Consider the following 17,924-nt stretch of genomic DNA (forward strand, 5'->3'; position numbering starts at 1 on the left):
TGTGTGTGTTTGCGTGTGCGTGTATGTGTGTGTCTCTGCAAACATGTGTGCACCACTGTCTGCTCGCATGTGCAAACGTTTCCCCTCCTGTGTATGTAAGTACACATACAGTATTTGTGTGCGCATATCCACTAACATTTACATAAGTCATTGGCTATCGTGTGTGTGTGTGTGTGTGTGTGTGTGTGTGTGTGTGTGTGTGTGTGTGTGTGTGTGTGTGTGTTCACTGTACCACCTCTGAATGTCTGTCCTGAAATAACAACTGTGTGTACGCGTGTGTGCCCCGACTTGTATTTGTGAGTCCTATGATGTCCTGCGCCTGCCGATGAGATAATCTGGCAGAGCATGGAGTGACAATTTGATCAATTGCTGGCTTACAGGGAGTCTCTGAGTTATAGTGCTGCCATCTCTCCTGGCCACCACCAGTAAAGAGCCGTCTCTCGGCAGAGATGAGCCGCCACATTGTTACACACACACAGACCACCCAGCAAAGACACACACACAAATACATACACATACAAATGACTCCTGCTTGACTGCCAAAATCATCCAATAAGACCCCTGCAGTATTTTTTCTGTCAGGTAGTGACAGAATCTCCCATTACATAGAGCTCTGGAAGAATTGGTAATTTCCATCCACATTATGCTCGCCTTTAACACACAAACTGAACCCAGCGGAGTATAAATTTCAATTATCAAGGATGGTGAATTTTTTCCATTAGAAAAAACTCAACATGCTAAATGAATTCTGTCCAAATATCTGGAAAGCTGGTTACTAAAAGTACAGGATACGAGTTCTTGGTATTGTTTGAAATCGTTCCATATCTTTGCCATAAAATCTTTATGTATTTTGAGGGAAAATTTTATTTGCAGTGATGCCCAACAACTCAATGCACTAGTATTTATTGTTGTTTAACACAAGCAGCCATGAGTGCTTTCACAAAAAAAATACAGTCTCAAATTAGCAAAGTTATCTTTTGAATGGTAAATATCTAACAAAAGAACTAGTCACCAAGAGATTTTCAGTTTTTGATTCTCTGTTTTCACTTTGGTTTTCACTCAAAAACAATTAAAATTCCATTCCTCACCCTACTGTATGTGACTTTTTAATGAATTTTGAGTTATTTTTACGATTATATTGCGGCACGATACCCTAAATTAGTCTTGTCAGATTTTTTCTGTAAACCCACTCTGATTGGTCCCATCTTGCCCCCACTGTTTTCACTTAAGATTATTTTCAGGTGCGAAATTCCTGATTAATCCAGAAAAATAACATCCCTGCTTAACTTGAATATAATGCACAGTGATATGATGGGCAGTATAGTTTGCAGGTGCTGTTTTGGTAGAAAGAAAATAGCTGCTACATGAAACTGCTCACAGTAAGGTCTCTCGATTATCTTGAGTAACTGGGTCATGAGTTCTGAAAAGAGACACCACTGTTGAATTATTTTTTGTTTTTGGCACTTTGAGCACCACAAGTCAAGTTCCATCTACTTCCATTATACTGAAGAGGAGGCAGACATCTCTACAGCTGATATCTACAACACTCTGCAACTCACACCAAAACAATCTACACTGATGAATAGCTCTATAGGTGAGAGGAAAAATATGTCGTTTTAATTTGGGGGTTAGGTGTCCCTTTAATTTACCGAAAAAGGGTTCTTGTGATGTGTTTAATTAATACAGTGATAAGTGACAACACGGTTCAGTCTGGTTGAGAAATACAGGACATACAGAGCAAGGAAATGAGCAAGGTTCCTTCCTCTTTTTGCAGCCATGCCTTTTATCACAAACACATTGTCTCAACACTTTAAACCAAAGGAGCTTTCGTAATTCAGCATTTTTCAAACACAGCATTCCTGCTTATTTTCCAAATTACACTGCTAATCCGATGGATAGCTAATATGCATCGACTGCTTGCACAGCGAAACCTATTTTCCAAATGCTCACGACTTCTTTCTGCTGCTGAGAAATTGCACCAAAAACAATTGACAGCAGTGTGTGCACTTGGGCATATCTGTCTCAGTGCATTACCACACACAGATCAATAAGGATTCTATTCTTGGCCATTAGATCTTGAAGTAGGGGATAGCCTGCCTCCCTCACTCTTTCCTATCTATTCCCTCTCTCTGCTCTATTGGCCTTTCCTCTCCCGCCAACCTCTTTCTCTAGACAACACCAAAAGGGACATTGTCATCTTCCCAGCTGGACAGTAGACGCGGCAGCAGAGTCCGCGGCGGGCATCAAACATGGGACAGTTTTAGGGGGGATCACAGAAGTGATTGGCTTTATGGCTACAGGGATCAGCCGTCTCCTCTGAGGATTCACGCATACACACAGACATGTACGCACATATTTGCTCGCACGCGTGTACACATCCACACACACCTCCTACTCCTGCTGTAATTCTCAGTCCTCTGCTACGCTGCCAGGCTGAGGCCCTTGATCTGCCACTTCCTGTAATCCTCCAAGGGAGAAGGGGTGCAGCCAAATGTCCTGGCAGGCCAGTGAAGCAAACAAACACACATACACACAAAGATGCGTAGACACCAGCATCCGCCAGCCGCCACTAACTGTAGAAATAAAGACCTCCAGGGCAAAGATGTGTATCAGTGCAGGAGTCCCGGGATGCCTCTCACAAAACATGCACCCTGATAAAACTTTAGCATAAGTAAATATTCAAAATTTGTTGAGTGATTGAAAGTGGGGTTATAATTTAAGGGGAAAATTTCACTTCAAAACTTACAGTTCTTGTACCACGTAAAAACACGATTTTCACAAGGTACACAGATGAAGAGGGGGTTTGACAATCATGTTTACAGCTTGCTTAATGTTTGTTTTTTTCCTAGTTTATGTTCCTCTTTTTCTTTGTAGAGAATTGTAGATATCTGATTTTGGGTATATGGGTGTATGAATATATGTTTAATTAATTTGAGTATAGGTTTAAATTAATACGGAAGCTTGTTAATTAAAATTCAGTGATTTGTGGAGAAGGGGTGGGATTAAATAAGTTTGTACTTCTTTTCATAACTTTTCAAACATAAAAGCAAGTCATCATGTGTTTGACTATTTTTTTTTGCCGTATGTTTTTCATTGTTTGTAAATATTCCTTTTTTTCTGTCTGCTCACTTGTTTGTATAATCATTTCTCTATTGTCCTTTACACATTTGAAATAAATTTCAAAAATCAAAATCAAATCAAGTACAGTGCAGGAAAAAACCCACAAGCTGCAGCACTGCAATGCAAAAAAAAAAAAGAAAAGAAAAAAAGAATCGTGAAATCTCCATTATGATCCCTTCATCTACGGCAGGCTGGTATCGTTGTCATCAGATAAAAAGACAGGGCTGACTAAACAGCAAATGACAAGGGAAGAGAACCAGAACCAAAGAATAGATGGATGACTCCAAATTCACCTTCCCCTGACTCTGATAAGATTCTATCTGATCCACATCACTCAAACACAAGAGATTCCTCTGTTCATTCAATTTCAAAGTGACCAGTTTCAGCCAGAAGGAACCATCTGACAAGATCATTTCACCCAAACTCGAGAGAATCGGAGGCACGTTCTGATCTCTAAGCTGATTGGTTACAGAATTCTTTTACCCCCCATGCACAGCTTTTTTTCTTACATAGTTTACCCAGTCTGAAGCTCACGGGAGTAATGTACCAAACAGCAAGACATAAGCTCCATTAAGCTTATTCACCAGTTCTGCATCAGCCCTGAAACAGGACCAGAGGAGGAATCTCATCTTCTAATACATGTGTACCACTGACAGAAACTACAAGGTTCTTCATTCAAAGTAGAGCAGCTGATTAATCTGTAAATCTTTGGGAACATTCAGAATTCTCCTGAAAAAGAGGGGTGCATGACTATCTCTTCTGGCTCCCCTGCACTCCTTTTAAAGGAATACTTCACCCATCAAAATTACATTTTGTATATCAATTACTCTTCCTGTGTTATGTTGAATTTGTGAAGACAGTGGTTTTCTCACATACCTCCATGGTATTTGGAGAATCCAAAAACAGAGAAAATGATTGATAAATTGAAAACAGCTGCTTACAAAACACAACTTGCGCAGTACAATCCTCATTTATTCAGTTGCATGCCCGGTACTTCTCGAACGCATGCATTCTCACGAAAACTTAATTTAAAACTCAATTTTAAGTGAAACTTTATCTACGCGCTCTGCGAAACCAGTTAGTTTAGTTAGTTAGTTTTTATGTCTTATTGTGTGACTTAAGTTAATTTGAACAAACCCTAAAAAACACCAAAGTAAAACAGTAATGCAAAGCAATGAAGTGATCTAGGCAGCAGTAGACCAGCAGCTCCTGTGTTCTGCGACGTAAAATTATTGTTTTTGTCAATGGACATGCGACTGAATGAATGAGACTTGAATTATACTGTACGAGTTGTGTGAGAATTGGGTAACGGTTGATTTGATATAGTTGTGCCTGTTGTTAAAGACAGACCCCAGTTCGTCAAGACATTTTTCCATTTTTGGATTCTTCATTCACCGGAGGCATGCCAGAAGAATAAAGAAGAATAAATTCAACTTAACACAGGGTGAGAAATTGACATACAAATGGTCATCTGGAAATAAAGTGTTCCTTTAATAGCAGAAAACATACTAAAGGTATTTTGACTGAACTGACAAACAAGTCTGGTAGACATGGCTGTGGAATCTCTGCTCACTCTGTCTGCAAGGTGCTCTGTTTTTATCCTCACCTCTCCCAGTGCAGGTGAATGAGACTGAGTCACAGCCTTTACTGCCAGCAGGTGGGAACGAGGGACAGCCAGGCGGACAGCTCTTCATCACGCCATAATGAGCTGGCAAAGGTTGTCGGACAGGCATGAGAACACATGGAGGACCTGTAAAAAGCAGCCTGATACAGGCGAGCTCGCGGGCGTTCTCTGCAGCTATACGACTCCCTGCGGTGCCGTTTCATCACAAGCTGTTGTCCCTGTTTGTGTTAACGTCCTCACATTGCAGGGGATGCTGAGTTAAGCTAGCTTTTCGCCTATGGTTTAAGCACCATCTTACCAGGAGACAACATCTGGAGCTTGGACTAAAAACTCTTCAGCATGCTCTAAAAATACACTGAAACCCCAACAATGTATATCAGCTTCTTACTATTGCAGCTCAGACATCTGTTCACTCACCTGCTGCCTCCTTCCAGGGACGCAGGGACCCAGAGGAGCTGCCACAGGCCACAGTCACCTATAACAGCGGCAATGACAACTGAAAGGATACAATCTGAGAGCTCCACTCTGGGTACCGATGGCCAGTATCTTCTGCACGGGGTCGAAAGCCATGGACGACGGCTGGTAGGGAAAGCCATGACGGACAGTCTGCGAGATGTGCAGAAGAGAAAGAAAAAAAGAGAATGTGTTATCAATTTGAATTTCACAGCAGGGGTGTTGTTTTGTGAAAGGATATCACACACATGATTGTGGTAAACAAATGGCCCAGATGGATGCGGCGAGTGTTATGAAACAGATATGTAAAGCCTGAAATTGCACAGACAAGAGAAAACGAAAGAGAGGAACAAATGCTCTTTCTATGCACGGTTACTCTGTTCTTAGTGATAGCTGATATTTGGCTTCGCTATTTAGCATCCTTTTATAATCATGGGCCTATTTTGAGATTTCTCCTCTCCCATTTCACTCTTTTTTATCTCGTTTTCCTTCTCTCGCTGCCTCCCACATGGAGTCGTGATTACACTGAAGTCTGGGAATTAAAAAACACGGAAAACACACCAATAAGAATCATTTTGTTATGATTTGTTGCAGGGTCTTCTATCAGAGTGCACTAACTTGTGGGTGTTTCAGCTTTTTTGTCCACCCTCTGTATATATGTGTGTGTGTGACTGTTGCTTTATGGCATCAGTCAGCTGGCGGTGGGCTGTTGGATTTGTTTGCTTTAGCGGCAGAAGGCTAAAGCACGTTACATAAGAAGCACTCAGTGCAGCAGAGACACCTGCCTTCTCCGCAGAGAAACATATTACAGAGAGTTTCTGTCCAGACAGACAGCGGAGGTGCAGGCAGGAGGATGGAGTCTTGTTCAAAGATACTTCCATCAGATGCCTGGCTGCTGATAGACATATTTAGGCTGCAGCGTCAATCAAAAACCTGCAACCTCTGAGCTAGTCTTTCCAAACACAATATCCCCTGAGCCCTCTGGTGTGTTGACTTGGCTCTCAATGATGTTTTCTAGTCACTTCCGCAGGCACTCTAACTTATTACTTCTGGCAACTTTTAAAATGATTGCAGCTCTAAAAAGTTTGCTTGCCCTAGCCTTGGACTCCTGAACCTTATGTTGGAGTTTGGTTGGTTGTTGGCATCTCTAAAAAAAGACGATGTTGTCTTTCTGAGCCTCTCATCCCGAAGGCTGAAGGCTGTGTTTTTAACATCAAGTACCATTATTTAAAAAAAAAACAAAAACTGTACAAGCCTAAGTTTTAGAAGGTTATTTAAATGTATCTTTCCTCGCTCACACTTGAGAAAAACAATACGAATCAGCTAATATAAGATGAGTGATATACAAATGCTCATTTCGGGGGTGAAGTGTTCCTTTGAGGGCAGAGTTTTTTTAACAATAAGTCTGGTTTTGACAAGAGTATGGATGAGTTTTACTTGCACTTCTATTTTAAATACCAAGATTTCAGTGAAAAGTGTTTGGGAAGTACAGATCATAGGACTGGATAAATTAGACTTAGATTATATCACAAGAGTTATGTGTGAGTTTGTCAATTGATATTTTTTAAACAATTTTGCTACTGTTAAACGCAGATCTCTTTAACTCCAATCTATCAAGTATTTTCTCAGTTTTTATGTTCTTTGTTTACCAGAGGCATGCAAAGATGAGAAAAGCTAAGTTTTCTTTACAAATTCAACGGAACATGGAGAGTAATTGATATACAAATGGTCTTTGGAGGGAAAAGTTACGAGAAGAAAACATTTTTGCAAAGACACAATTGGCCCATTGAGAGCCCACGTTCGGTTTGTCCATTCTGAGCTACTGTAGAGCAACGTAGCAGACTATATAGATGAGGACCTGCTCTGTATGTACATATAAATGCTCATTCTAAAGTAAAGAACACACCATCATTCATGCCTTTAAGTTCCTATATAAATTAATAATAGAATAATTATGAGTATTATGTGCCATTTCTGCCAATAGATGTACCTAAATCCTAGACACTGGACCTTTAAAAATGTAAAAAAGAATCCTCGAACAATCCACTTCAGATAGTGCTGGTTGGGGAATATATGAGGAGATCAAACAAACAGTGATGTCTATAAAGAGGCCACACCAAACCATTTGGGGCACGCATGGGGAAAGCCTGCAACATTATATGCAGTATATATAGTATGTGAACGCATGAGTGCTTATTAAGCCCATTTATTTTAATGGCCAAGTCAGACAGAGGAGGGCAAGACATTTTTTTTTCAAACAAGCCCCTACTACAGGCGCCATCAGTCCCCAATGGATCAATGATCTGGGGATAAAGGTGTGTGTGTGAGAAAAGAGAGAGAGGGATAGAGAGGGAGGGAGAGAGAGAGAGAGAGAGAGAGAGAGAGAGAGAGAGAGAGGGAGACGGGTGGGGGAATAAGGGGATGGAGAGACACTGCAAGGAATAGACAAGGCGAAAAGGGATGACACACACCCTCACACACACTAACCAGAAAGCACCGTTTTGCTAATCCAAACCCAGCAGCAGATTATGCAAGAGAGGATCAGTTTGGCCCAACCCCTCGATATGACAGTTCATGCCAAGCACACACACACACACACACACACACACACACACACACACACACACATACACACACACGCATATACACACACACACACACACACACGCAGAGAGAGAGAGCAAATGATGGCATGTTCACAGAGAATAAAAACACTATATCACCACAATGAAACATCTAGATGGTCTGAGAAATTACAACAAAATTACATATACAATACAATACAAATGCAACCACACAGGAACTAACTCATGTTTATTGTTCTGTCGCCGGAGCGCAGTCCCGTACACTATGCGCATTGTTTTTTTAGGTATGTTACACGCTGCCCACCACGGCTTAGTAATCCGCTTTCTAAACTGGATTCTTCCAAAAAATGTTAATAAACCCTCCAACCGGCAGGTGCTTGCTGTAGTTAAGGAGAAAACCGCAGGGCAAAATGCGTTAATTAATCTCTGGTGTGGAGCTCATTTGCACCTGCTGTATCCTGGGATGGGATACGCGCACTAGGCTACAAACGGTCAATTAAAAAAGAGAATACATGCGGAAGGATGAAAACAGCTGTGTGATAAAATAAAATTAAAAAAAATCATCAGGCTCGCCCACCTTGCAGAGCTGGAAATGCTCGGACTGGAGGGTCTCCTGGATCAGGTGGTTCTCCTGTGGCCCCACTTGGACAGACGGGGTGGAGGAGGACACCTCTTTCAAGCCGTCCAGCACCTTCCTGATGTTGAACTTCTTCATTTTCAGACTGCAGAATTGAGATCACCCGCGAAAGATAAAGAGCGATTTCTCTCTCTCTCATACATACACGCACACACGCGCTCTCTCCTCTGATTTCCTCTTGTAAATCTCACATTTTCAGTGCTTGGTTTTCAGCGCGGTCTCCATGCTTGGAAGGCTGTGGCGCGTCACCGCACAGGTTCGCTTTCTTGTCGTGTTAATTTGAGGAGGTTGGTGTAATTTGCTCGCAGTCCGTACTGTGTGCTCCCCGCTGCGTCTCGGTGGCTCCGCTCCTCTCCTCAGCTTCCCTCCCCTCCCCTCTCTGCTGTGTGCGCCGCTCAGCCAAGGCGGAAACGCAGCGCCGCGGTGCTGCTGCTGACGCTCTTGCGCATGTCTGACAGAGCACAGGCTTCAACACAAATCCCGCCACCTTGCCAGCCCTCTCTCTCTCTTTCCTTCTTTCATCTGCCCCCAGCGACAATGCCCCCCTTTCCTCCCTCCCCTCTTTCTCTCGCACGCACACACATAGTAGGTTTTGCTCCACTGCACCTGGTGATGTTGGGATGCTGCGGCGTTGTGAGTGTTTGTGGAGACAGACGAGCAGACAGGCGGGGACTCAGTCCCATTCTTTCCACAACACCCTCGGCCTATCCGCCTCTGATCGTGGAAGGTTCGCCATATTAAAGGCCATCTAAAACCATAGTGGACTATTAAAACCTTGCTGTGCTGAACTGGGAAAAAAATGGTGACTATGACATAAAACAGGAAAACAAAAGCGCCACCTTGCCCCTAAATAAAGTTTACTAATACAGTATTGTGCAAAAGTCTCAGACCAACATAGATTTGTTATTTTAGCAAATTTGTAATAAGAAGATAAATATATTTATTTCTCAGTCTCTTTTTTAATAAAAAAAAAAACAAAAAACAAAGAATGCAGAGAACATGTAGGGTAAACACTGCTTAAGTGAGACAAAGGGTAAAGAGGGACAGTTAAGCTTAATCATTTTTATCTTTACATGTGTAAACTAACATTACTAAAAATCAACACAACCATTGTTCAACAACTTTGAAGTAAGTGGACAGTAATGGTAAGTAAAATCTGAGGTGAATAATGTTCAGGTTACAAAATACATTTTTTTTTAACTGATGAATAATTTGTAATGATTATACATTTTGTTATGCGATGTGATTGTGAATCAGAATTTTTTTAAAAAGTCACATTCACATTAATCCTCTTTTGTTTTCTTTAATGAGATTGTGACACTGTCACAGTTTGCCAGTAGCGCCTGGATAAATGTGGTTTTGGGTCACTGTGTGTTTGAGGATCAGTCATCCATCCTTTGTTTGAAATTTCATTCTTTTTTCTTAACTATAATAAAGTAGAGCTCCTAAGCTATTTAGAATAGTATATGAAGGGCTAAGACATTTTGATAATGATTAAAAATGAAGCAGAAAGTGCATTTTCAGAAAGTGTCCCACTTTACTAGTAATCACCTAACAATGCATTAAAACACCAAAAAGGACTGAAGTCAATATTTAGAGGAAAATATGCAATCCTACAACCATAACAAAAGGTAGCTCAAATAAACAATATCACGCTTTGGACATGTCTTGAATGTAACCTGGTGAAAATGCACAGGAGGATTGGTATAGTAAATCTCATATTGTCTGTTCAAGAGAGTGGAAGTGGAACGGGAGGTCACACTAAATACTTGCAACTTTAGCCTGTTGAAACTGTTTTATTTTACTTGTATTTTCATTAAGAGACTAGCGAGAAATAAATAGATATGATCATTATAACCTTGCTAAAATAACAACATTTTACATGGCCTAAGACTTTGCACAATAGCTACTTCATGTCTATGCCAATTTTTTTTAAAAAAAGAATACATCATGCAGGCCTAATAAAGCATGCTGATTTGCTTTTATTATTTAGTGGTGCTCTGCATCTGCAGGGAAACAGTGCATAAAGCAACCCAACAGCTGAGCAAGCAATGCATCTATCAGTATCCATGGTGATGGCTGTTTCCTGCCGATGGCGGAGTCCCACAGTTCACCTGTTATTTATACCCTCCCTCTTAATATGGAGAACCCCTTCACGGCTGCAAGTGTGACTTCATGCGGGAGTAACACTTTACAGTGAAGAGCTGCTGAGGAAGGGAGGGTTTGGGAAAGGCCCCTGTCAGCCAGGTGACATTGCATGTTCACCGTTTGCAGGCCATCATCTCCTTATTTTAAAACCCTGCATGGGTGCTGCTCTACAACAAGCCCAAGACAATGTTTCCTTAGATTTTAATCATCCAACGAGATACGAAATTGCAAAAAAAGAAACTTATGACCTCAAACAGACAAAAGAAGAGACGCAAAACAAACAAACAAAAAAAATAGCCAAAATCACCACAAAGTCTATGTGTCATCCTCCTCTGTAGGAGAGGTGGTGGGGCCTTTTGCATGCCTGTGGCCAGGGGCCCATTGTGTCATAATCTGTCCATGAGCACTGAACTATGAACCATTTGAATTAAAAACTGTTGTCATCAAAACAGCATTTAATTAGGATTTACTTATGTTGCAGACATGCTTCAGCTGAATAGAGACATTCATTTCTCTTCTCTAAAAGTGCTTCGCTGTCATTAAACACACAGTAGGTGGATGGCATGGTGGTGGAGTTAGTTAGCACTGTTGCCTTGCAGCACGAAAGCCCTGGATACAAACCCAGAACTGTGTGGAGTCTGCAAGCTCTCCTTGTGCCTGCGTGATTCCAGTTTCCTCCCACAATCCAAAAGATATGCAGATTTGTTGGTGTGATTGTGAGTGTGAATGGTTGTCAATTTATATGAGGGTCAGCCATGCTATAGACTGCTGACTTGTCCACGGTGGACACCTATGGGTGAATTGATGACCAGACTCACTGGACACAGGCCCCAGGGGCCAATGTGAAAGTTTAGTTAGTGACAGCTGTGTTTCAAGCAGCTTTTTGGCACAAAATGAGGTGATAGTGGTACAAAAAAGCACCTGCTTTTGCTGAGACATTGCTGCTTTGCCAGCCAAGATAGTGTCCCCAAATTGGAGTGTTTTAACCCTTTGAAACCTCAGCAAATTGGCTTGATTTCTTTCAAAAATATGGGAAGGAGGCAATGAGTAACTTAAGAAGAGATGACCCACAAATTGGTAAGAAATACCTCTGGAAAAAAAAAACTCTGAAAATTAGCAAACAAAAAATAAAAAAGTGCAATAAAGTAAAACAAACAAGGAAATTACCTGAAAAAGTGCTTCAAAATTATACAAATCTAATTTAGAATATGTATTTATGGTAATTAGAAATAAAGCTATAGTTATAATCATCTTCCTTTCCCTAGACATTTTTCCTGGTTATAAATATATATATATATGTATGTATGTATATTACTAATTTATAGCACTTTCTGTGAAATTTCTCACAAAGTTACTCTTTGCCTTCCCCCCATGTTTTCAAAAGAAATCAAACCAACCTGCGAAGGCAAAACCTTTGAAAGGTGTCTGAAAGCAGCACAAAAAAGTGACGCTGATCCAGGTTTCAAAGGGTTAAGCCAAAACATGATCTTTTCCACCACCAAGTGGTTTTTGTGCCGAAAACTAATCACACGTTAATCACAGCGTTGTTTCAACATATCAGCCACATAATAAAGTAAAAATGTCATGCATCCATGTTTTGCAGAAACATTTGTTTCTGCCAGCTGGGTTAAGATGATGGACAGGTGGATAAATGGCTGGATAAACTGGAGCCATCACAAAATGAGAACTGAAGCAATTAACACTGAGATCAGGTCATGAGCTCACAGCTGAGCACCCAGAGAGCCAAAGAGTATGAAAAAAAAAAACATACTATGTGGAGCGGCCTCTAGCTCACCTGCTAGAGTGTGCGCCCCATATGCCGAGGCCCTTGCAGCAGCCCAGGTTCCATTCCAGCCTGTGGCCCTTTGCTGTGTGTCCCCTCTCTCTCCCACACTTCCTGTCATTCTGCAGCTGTCCTGTCAATAAAGGGGAAAATCCCATAAAATAATCTTGAAAAAAAACTAATAAAAAAAAACATACTATACAATAATCATTGTGACCTTTTAAAGGAAAAGACAGGACTGGAGCTCACTTATTCATTTGCATCCTTTAATTGTGCCAACAGACTAACTTGCGACCCTGAGGCTGTGAGCTACCTGATTCAGCTGCTATAAACTGCTACCTCTCACACAACTTTCATCCCTGGTTATGTTTCCCCTCAGAGCTCAAGCGAGTTGAGTTCAGAGCCACGGTGCAGCTGTGTATGTTTGTAAGGTCACAGATGAAAGTACGAGCCCTGACAAGCTCAGCTGAGGCTGCTCATGCTTGAGCGACACTGACGTTGCCACCTGTTTGGGCTGTTTGCTAACACACTCGTCTTCGACAGGTTGCCGCCTGCAGCAGGGACAGGGGTGCAGCGGCGGAAGTAATAGCTGTGTTTGCGCTCTCGCTAACAACACCTGATGCCAACTCCGTCCCAGCCTGGAGAAAGTCCAATTCAGTCCAAAACAGGGCATGTCTGTGTCCACCATATCTGCACATTGTCGTAATCAATGCTGATTACATGAGCTTGTCTGTGTGCATTTCCACGTAAGCAGCCCTTTGTTGAGACGCAGTTGATGTAAAGGATGCATCAAGGAAAGGAAGATGCTATTGAATGAAAGGGCACAAAGAAGATATGAAGAGGAGCAGGGAGCAAATTATTAATTCAGTCACCGTACCAGGGTGGCTTGAGAACAATTGTTGCAATGCTGATTTGCATAATGAACTGAAATTGACCATACGCACCTTCCAACCCCAACTGATATCACCCGATCCAGAATACATTACACCGGCAAACAAAGAGGTCCTTATTAGTCAATCCTTGCATGTGTGCGAGTGAGTGAGTGATGTTGAAGGGGAGGGCTTTTGGCGACTCTGACATCAGTGATTTAATTTAGCACCATTGTGTGCGGCCGGGCCATTCATCTGGCTGAACTGTGTGTATGTGTGTGTATTGTGTTTAGAGTCTGACTGCTGTGTTTGTGCTCTTTGATAAGGCTTTCCACTGAAGCAGCGCTGTAGTAGTGTTTTCTTTCTTTTTTTTGTGAAGGGCCAAAATGTAAAGACAGAGAGGAGAGAGGGGGATGGTCAAGCAGAAGTGTAAATCCCACGTAACGTTAAGGTGATGTGGTTGTCTTTGTTCATGAAATAGTATTTGGCCTGACATGCAGCATGATCATGATTTCACTTCACAAGCTTTGTCATATCTCTTTAGCTTGAAAATGTTGGCAATAATTGTTAACAAGAACATAACACTGGAATAAAGCTTAAGTGCAAGCATTGTTATGACACACTGGTATATACTTGTTAGGGGTGGTGGGGAAATCAAGCATAGTATCGTGTTGTTATTGTCGCAAGTATCAGTTTTTTAAAGATATAAATTATTAATATGAAAAATACAAAATCAATGTTTGGTAGCCTATTAGAATAACAAATCAAAACAAAAATCAAATGCTTTTTCAGTCCTGAAAACGTCCAAAATTTTAATGCTAATAACATACTGTTTTAGGTTTACAATATCGTCTTAACGTCCTGCAGGTTAAAGTTTATCCTAATGCCTTTTAAACGATGACTGTATGTGAACCAATTACACCGGTACAGAACACCGTGCCTCTGCAGCCCCTCCATTATCTATGCATTATCATTCAACACAGCAACCCTCGGACATATGCAAATTGAGCACATTCAGATCTATTAGCTGTTATGAGCGCAGCATTAATCCAGTTCTAATCCCGGGTCAGAGGTGAGGGTGGAGCTTCTATAACATGATACCTGTGTGACTGTATCAAGCCACTACTGCACAACTATTATGACTAGAGTACAGTATACATCAGCGGTGACACAAGACTGTTTTAAACAAAACACACTCCAGCTATATTAATGCATATTGTACATATTTTTCTCCCCTTTACTTTTGCAGACACAGTTGCACAGCAGAGAGATAAGTGTATTGTTGGCCGGTAAATTGCAGAATGAAGTGACAACGGCTACACCTACACATGCAAATCTGCATATATTACACAGATGTTTACATAAAGCATATGAATATGCATCTACGTACTTCATATACAAACATCTACATGCATCTCAGCTCTCTGAATCTTCAGTACAGGGTTCTCAATTATATAACATCAGTGGGGGAAGAAGTATTCAGAGCCTTTAAGTAAAAGAACTAATACCACCCTGTGAAAATACTCTGTAACAAGTGAAAGTCCTGAATTAAAATGGTACTTAGGTAAAAGTAACTAAATATAATCAGGAAAATTGCTACTTAAAGTTTGAAGTAAAAGTACCCAATGCATAGAAACCTTTATTAAAAAAGAAAAAAGAACACACCTAAAAAAAATTAAAATTAAAAAAAGAAAAACACCTAGAACAATTACAATTTTTTTTTTTTTTTAGAAGAAACACTCCTAAACTCAAAAATATATATAAAAAAACATAAAACATCTCAAATACCCCAAACTGTAAACAGAATTGAAAATAACACCCCCAAAACTCAAAATGATAAAAATATTTTAAAAAATAAAGAAAAACTTAAATATTTATCTAAATAGTTGGCAATTAATGTTCTGTGATCGACTGATTGATTAATCAAATAATTATTGTAGCTATACTTGAATAAATGACTTGGTAATCAATTTTTTCACAAAATATATTTTATACACCTTGTGTTTTTTATGCAAATATCTTAATTTGTAATGTAACTAAAGCCGTCAAATAAATATACTGAGGTAAAAAGTACAGTATTTAAATGTAGTGGTAGCATGAAAATGAAAGACACAAGTAAAGTATAAGAACTTCAAATTCATACTTAAGTACAATGCTTAGCTACATTACACCACTGATAACAATGTACTTGCATTGTATTATAGTCCAGTTTTTTACATAATTTGGTATTTGCAGATATTTTTTTCCAGCTGTCCTTAAATGAACAAAACTAGACAAAACGAAACACGATCTGCATACACAGGCAATGCTGAGTGTCTATTCACCTCTTGTGGATTTCAGCCACTTAAAATCTTACAGGTGACCTAACAGAGATAGAACATTTCGCACTCTCAGACACTCAAGACAGATCCATCTGAAGCACCACACTGTGCAGCCCCGAAGCTCGGCATCACAGTCAGCCCTGTTTGACCCTGATAGCAGCGAGTCCCTGTGCTGTCTGCAGAAAGTGAAAAACCCGCGGGACATGGGGGGACAACAGCAGGTCGCAGAGAGTCGGGGCGTCTGCCTGTCATGCAGAAGGACTGGAGGGACAAGGACCTTCCACCCTCAATGACAGCTGCAGTTAATCAAGCGAGTCACAGCACACCTGAGTTTAAGGCTCATGACCCGAACCTTCCCGCGGCATTCAACCACTGTGTCCTTACACAGCAAGTATGTGCAGTAAAGCTAAAAAGTGAGAGGACATACAGTATCATCACATGTATAATGCATGCACACATGTGCTGGGGGCTTCTGATTTAAAAGGAACAAGCAGAAGACGCTCATGCAAGATCATAGAAATGTACACAGTCGCAAAACAGCTCAAGAGGGAACATGCCAACCTAACAAACATACAGAGCGGCACATACACACACAGACATCCCAGAGGGATTGCAAGTTAATGAGTCAATGCCCTTGAGGGAACGCTTAATTGTCTCTGCCTGGTTAAATGGGAGGATGTTTTCAATGTCAAACACCCCCCCACCGGAAACACAAATGTAGATGTGTTGCACGCAGACGGTAACAAAGCTTAGAGGTACTGTGCATCTGTAAACGTCCCTCCGCAGAGCCCCACCCACCCACCTACCAGTGCTTATGGCTACAGAGGGGCTTATAAATATTGATGGGAGGATAAAAGAGATGAGGAGATAGGGGTGAAGAAATTGACAATACCATAAAGCTTTCATCACATCCATAGCGCTCCTAATCAAAGAGCTGACGTCTAATACAAGCATCAGTTTATGATCCAGGCATCACACCTAATTTTTGACAAATGTGGGAGTGAAGAGAAGACTGTAAAAATCTACAATGAAAACATTTAGACCTGTTGTGAGATAAAGCTTTCAAGGTTATAAGGTCACAGAGGTGTAGATATAAGAGAGGACGCAGAGGACATTTAGCCCCTCAACAGTACATAGGCATATGTCTTCCCCAGTAAAAACATGACAGTAGCAAAGGACTTATTACACCACAAACTGATGCATACAAATTCACCTCTTGTTAAGACACACTGATGTATAAGGCATATTGTGTTTCATGCTCAAAACAGACCCCCAAATTCCCCTTTCATACGTGCCCCCACAATGTCTCAATGAAATGTACGACCCTATAAGGTCATACATCCCAAACATGCCAGGAATGACTGAAATTGCATCCCTTTTCTGGCGTGTGTACTTATGCATTTATGTTTGTGCAAACAGCTCAAGGGACGGATGCGACACAGCTTGTCTGTACTCGAGGCAGCACAGCTGGTATCAATTCCAATAATCAGCCTAGGCGATGAGCTGACCATCAACAAACACACACACACACACACACACACACACACACACACAGTTGAGCAGATGGATGCCACTATTAAAGGAAAGGTTATTGCCACTGTTTCCATCGCAGCGACACAGGACCTCCAGGAGGACAGATTCTTAGAAAGAAGCTGCAGTCGGTCTGAAGCCAAAATTAAGTTTACTTAAACCGACTATTCTGAGATTGAAGAAAGGGACACGGGAGGTGGATTTTGTCCTCAGTTCAATGTCAGTAACTCAATGAATGGTAACCATTGCTACTGTCAGTCCTAGTCATTTACAGGGGCAAAGGGGGAATCCAATACAGTCAGGAAAGGGTACCATGATTTTACTGGTTTTCGTCTGAACAGGGACCTCAACATATCCCTATCCTCTTCCTGACACCCACACACGGTAATAAATAAAAGGGAAATTAGGCTCAAAGGGATGTGCGCCTGTGTGTGTGTGTGGGGGGGGGGGACAGCAGTCTCTGGTCCTATTATCTAAGATAGCAATAATCAATGCCGAACACAGGACAGGTTATCGATGACCCCCTTGTACAACCATCCCCTGTTGGTTTCAGCTCTAATCAATTCACACTTTTGTCAAAATCAGCACTTCACCATGACCATGCCTGTGTCACTAAACTGTAGTACTTTTGTTTCTCTTCTGGCTTGTTCGGTGTCACTAAGGCATTATTTTGTGTATTTTTGGTTGATTTTTTTAGTGTCTTTGATGCAATTTTGTGGGTTTTGGGTCATTTTATGTCTCTTATGGTAATTTTGTGTCTGCTTGTGGTTGTTTTTTGTGTTTCCTTGTAGTCTTTGTGTGTCTCTTTAAGGTAATTTGTGTCTCCTTTGGTTGTTATGTGTCTCTTTGGGGCA

At 41.1% G+C, this 17,924-nt stretch overlaps 1 protein-coding gene across 3 annotated transcripts in view; it reads right to left on the reverse strand.

Moving 5' to 3' along the window:
- The window catches only part of stxbp5a (syntaxin binding protein 5a (tomosyn)), a 127,368-nt gene extending 114,932 nt beyond the window's left edge, over window positions 1-12,436 (reverse strand). For 2 of the 3 annotated variants that reach the window (XM_042503039.1, XM_042503038.1), the window contains exons 1-2: window positions 8,360-8,756; window positions 5,253-5,350 (exon numbers count right to left, since the gene is read on the reverse strand). In XM_042503039.1, coding sequence (XP_042358973.1) covers window positions 5,253-5,350; window positions 8,360-8,497 — 236 coding nt within the window. In that variant the 5' untranslated portion in view covers window positions 8,498-8,756. Of the gene's footprint in view, window positions 1-5,252; window positions 5,351-8,359; window positions 8,757-12,362 lie in introns of those variants that run through there. The other variant, XM_042503040.1, reaches the window with a different exon arrangement.
- Window positions 12,437-17,924: the final 5,488 nt, after the last annotated feature.

The sequence above is a fragment of the Plectropomus leopardus genome, chromosome 16, assembly GCF_008729295.1.
Source record: "Plectropomus leopardus isolate mb chromosome 16, YSFRI_Pleo_2.0, whole genome shotgun sequence".
NCBI classification, from domain to species: domain Eukaryota; kingdom Metazoa; phylum Chordata; class Actinopteri; order Perciformes; family Serranidae; genus Plectropomus; species Plectropomus leopardus.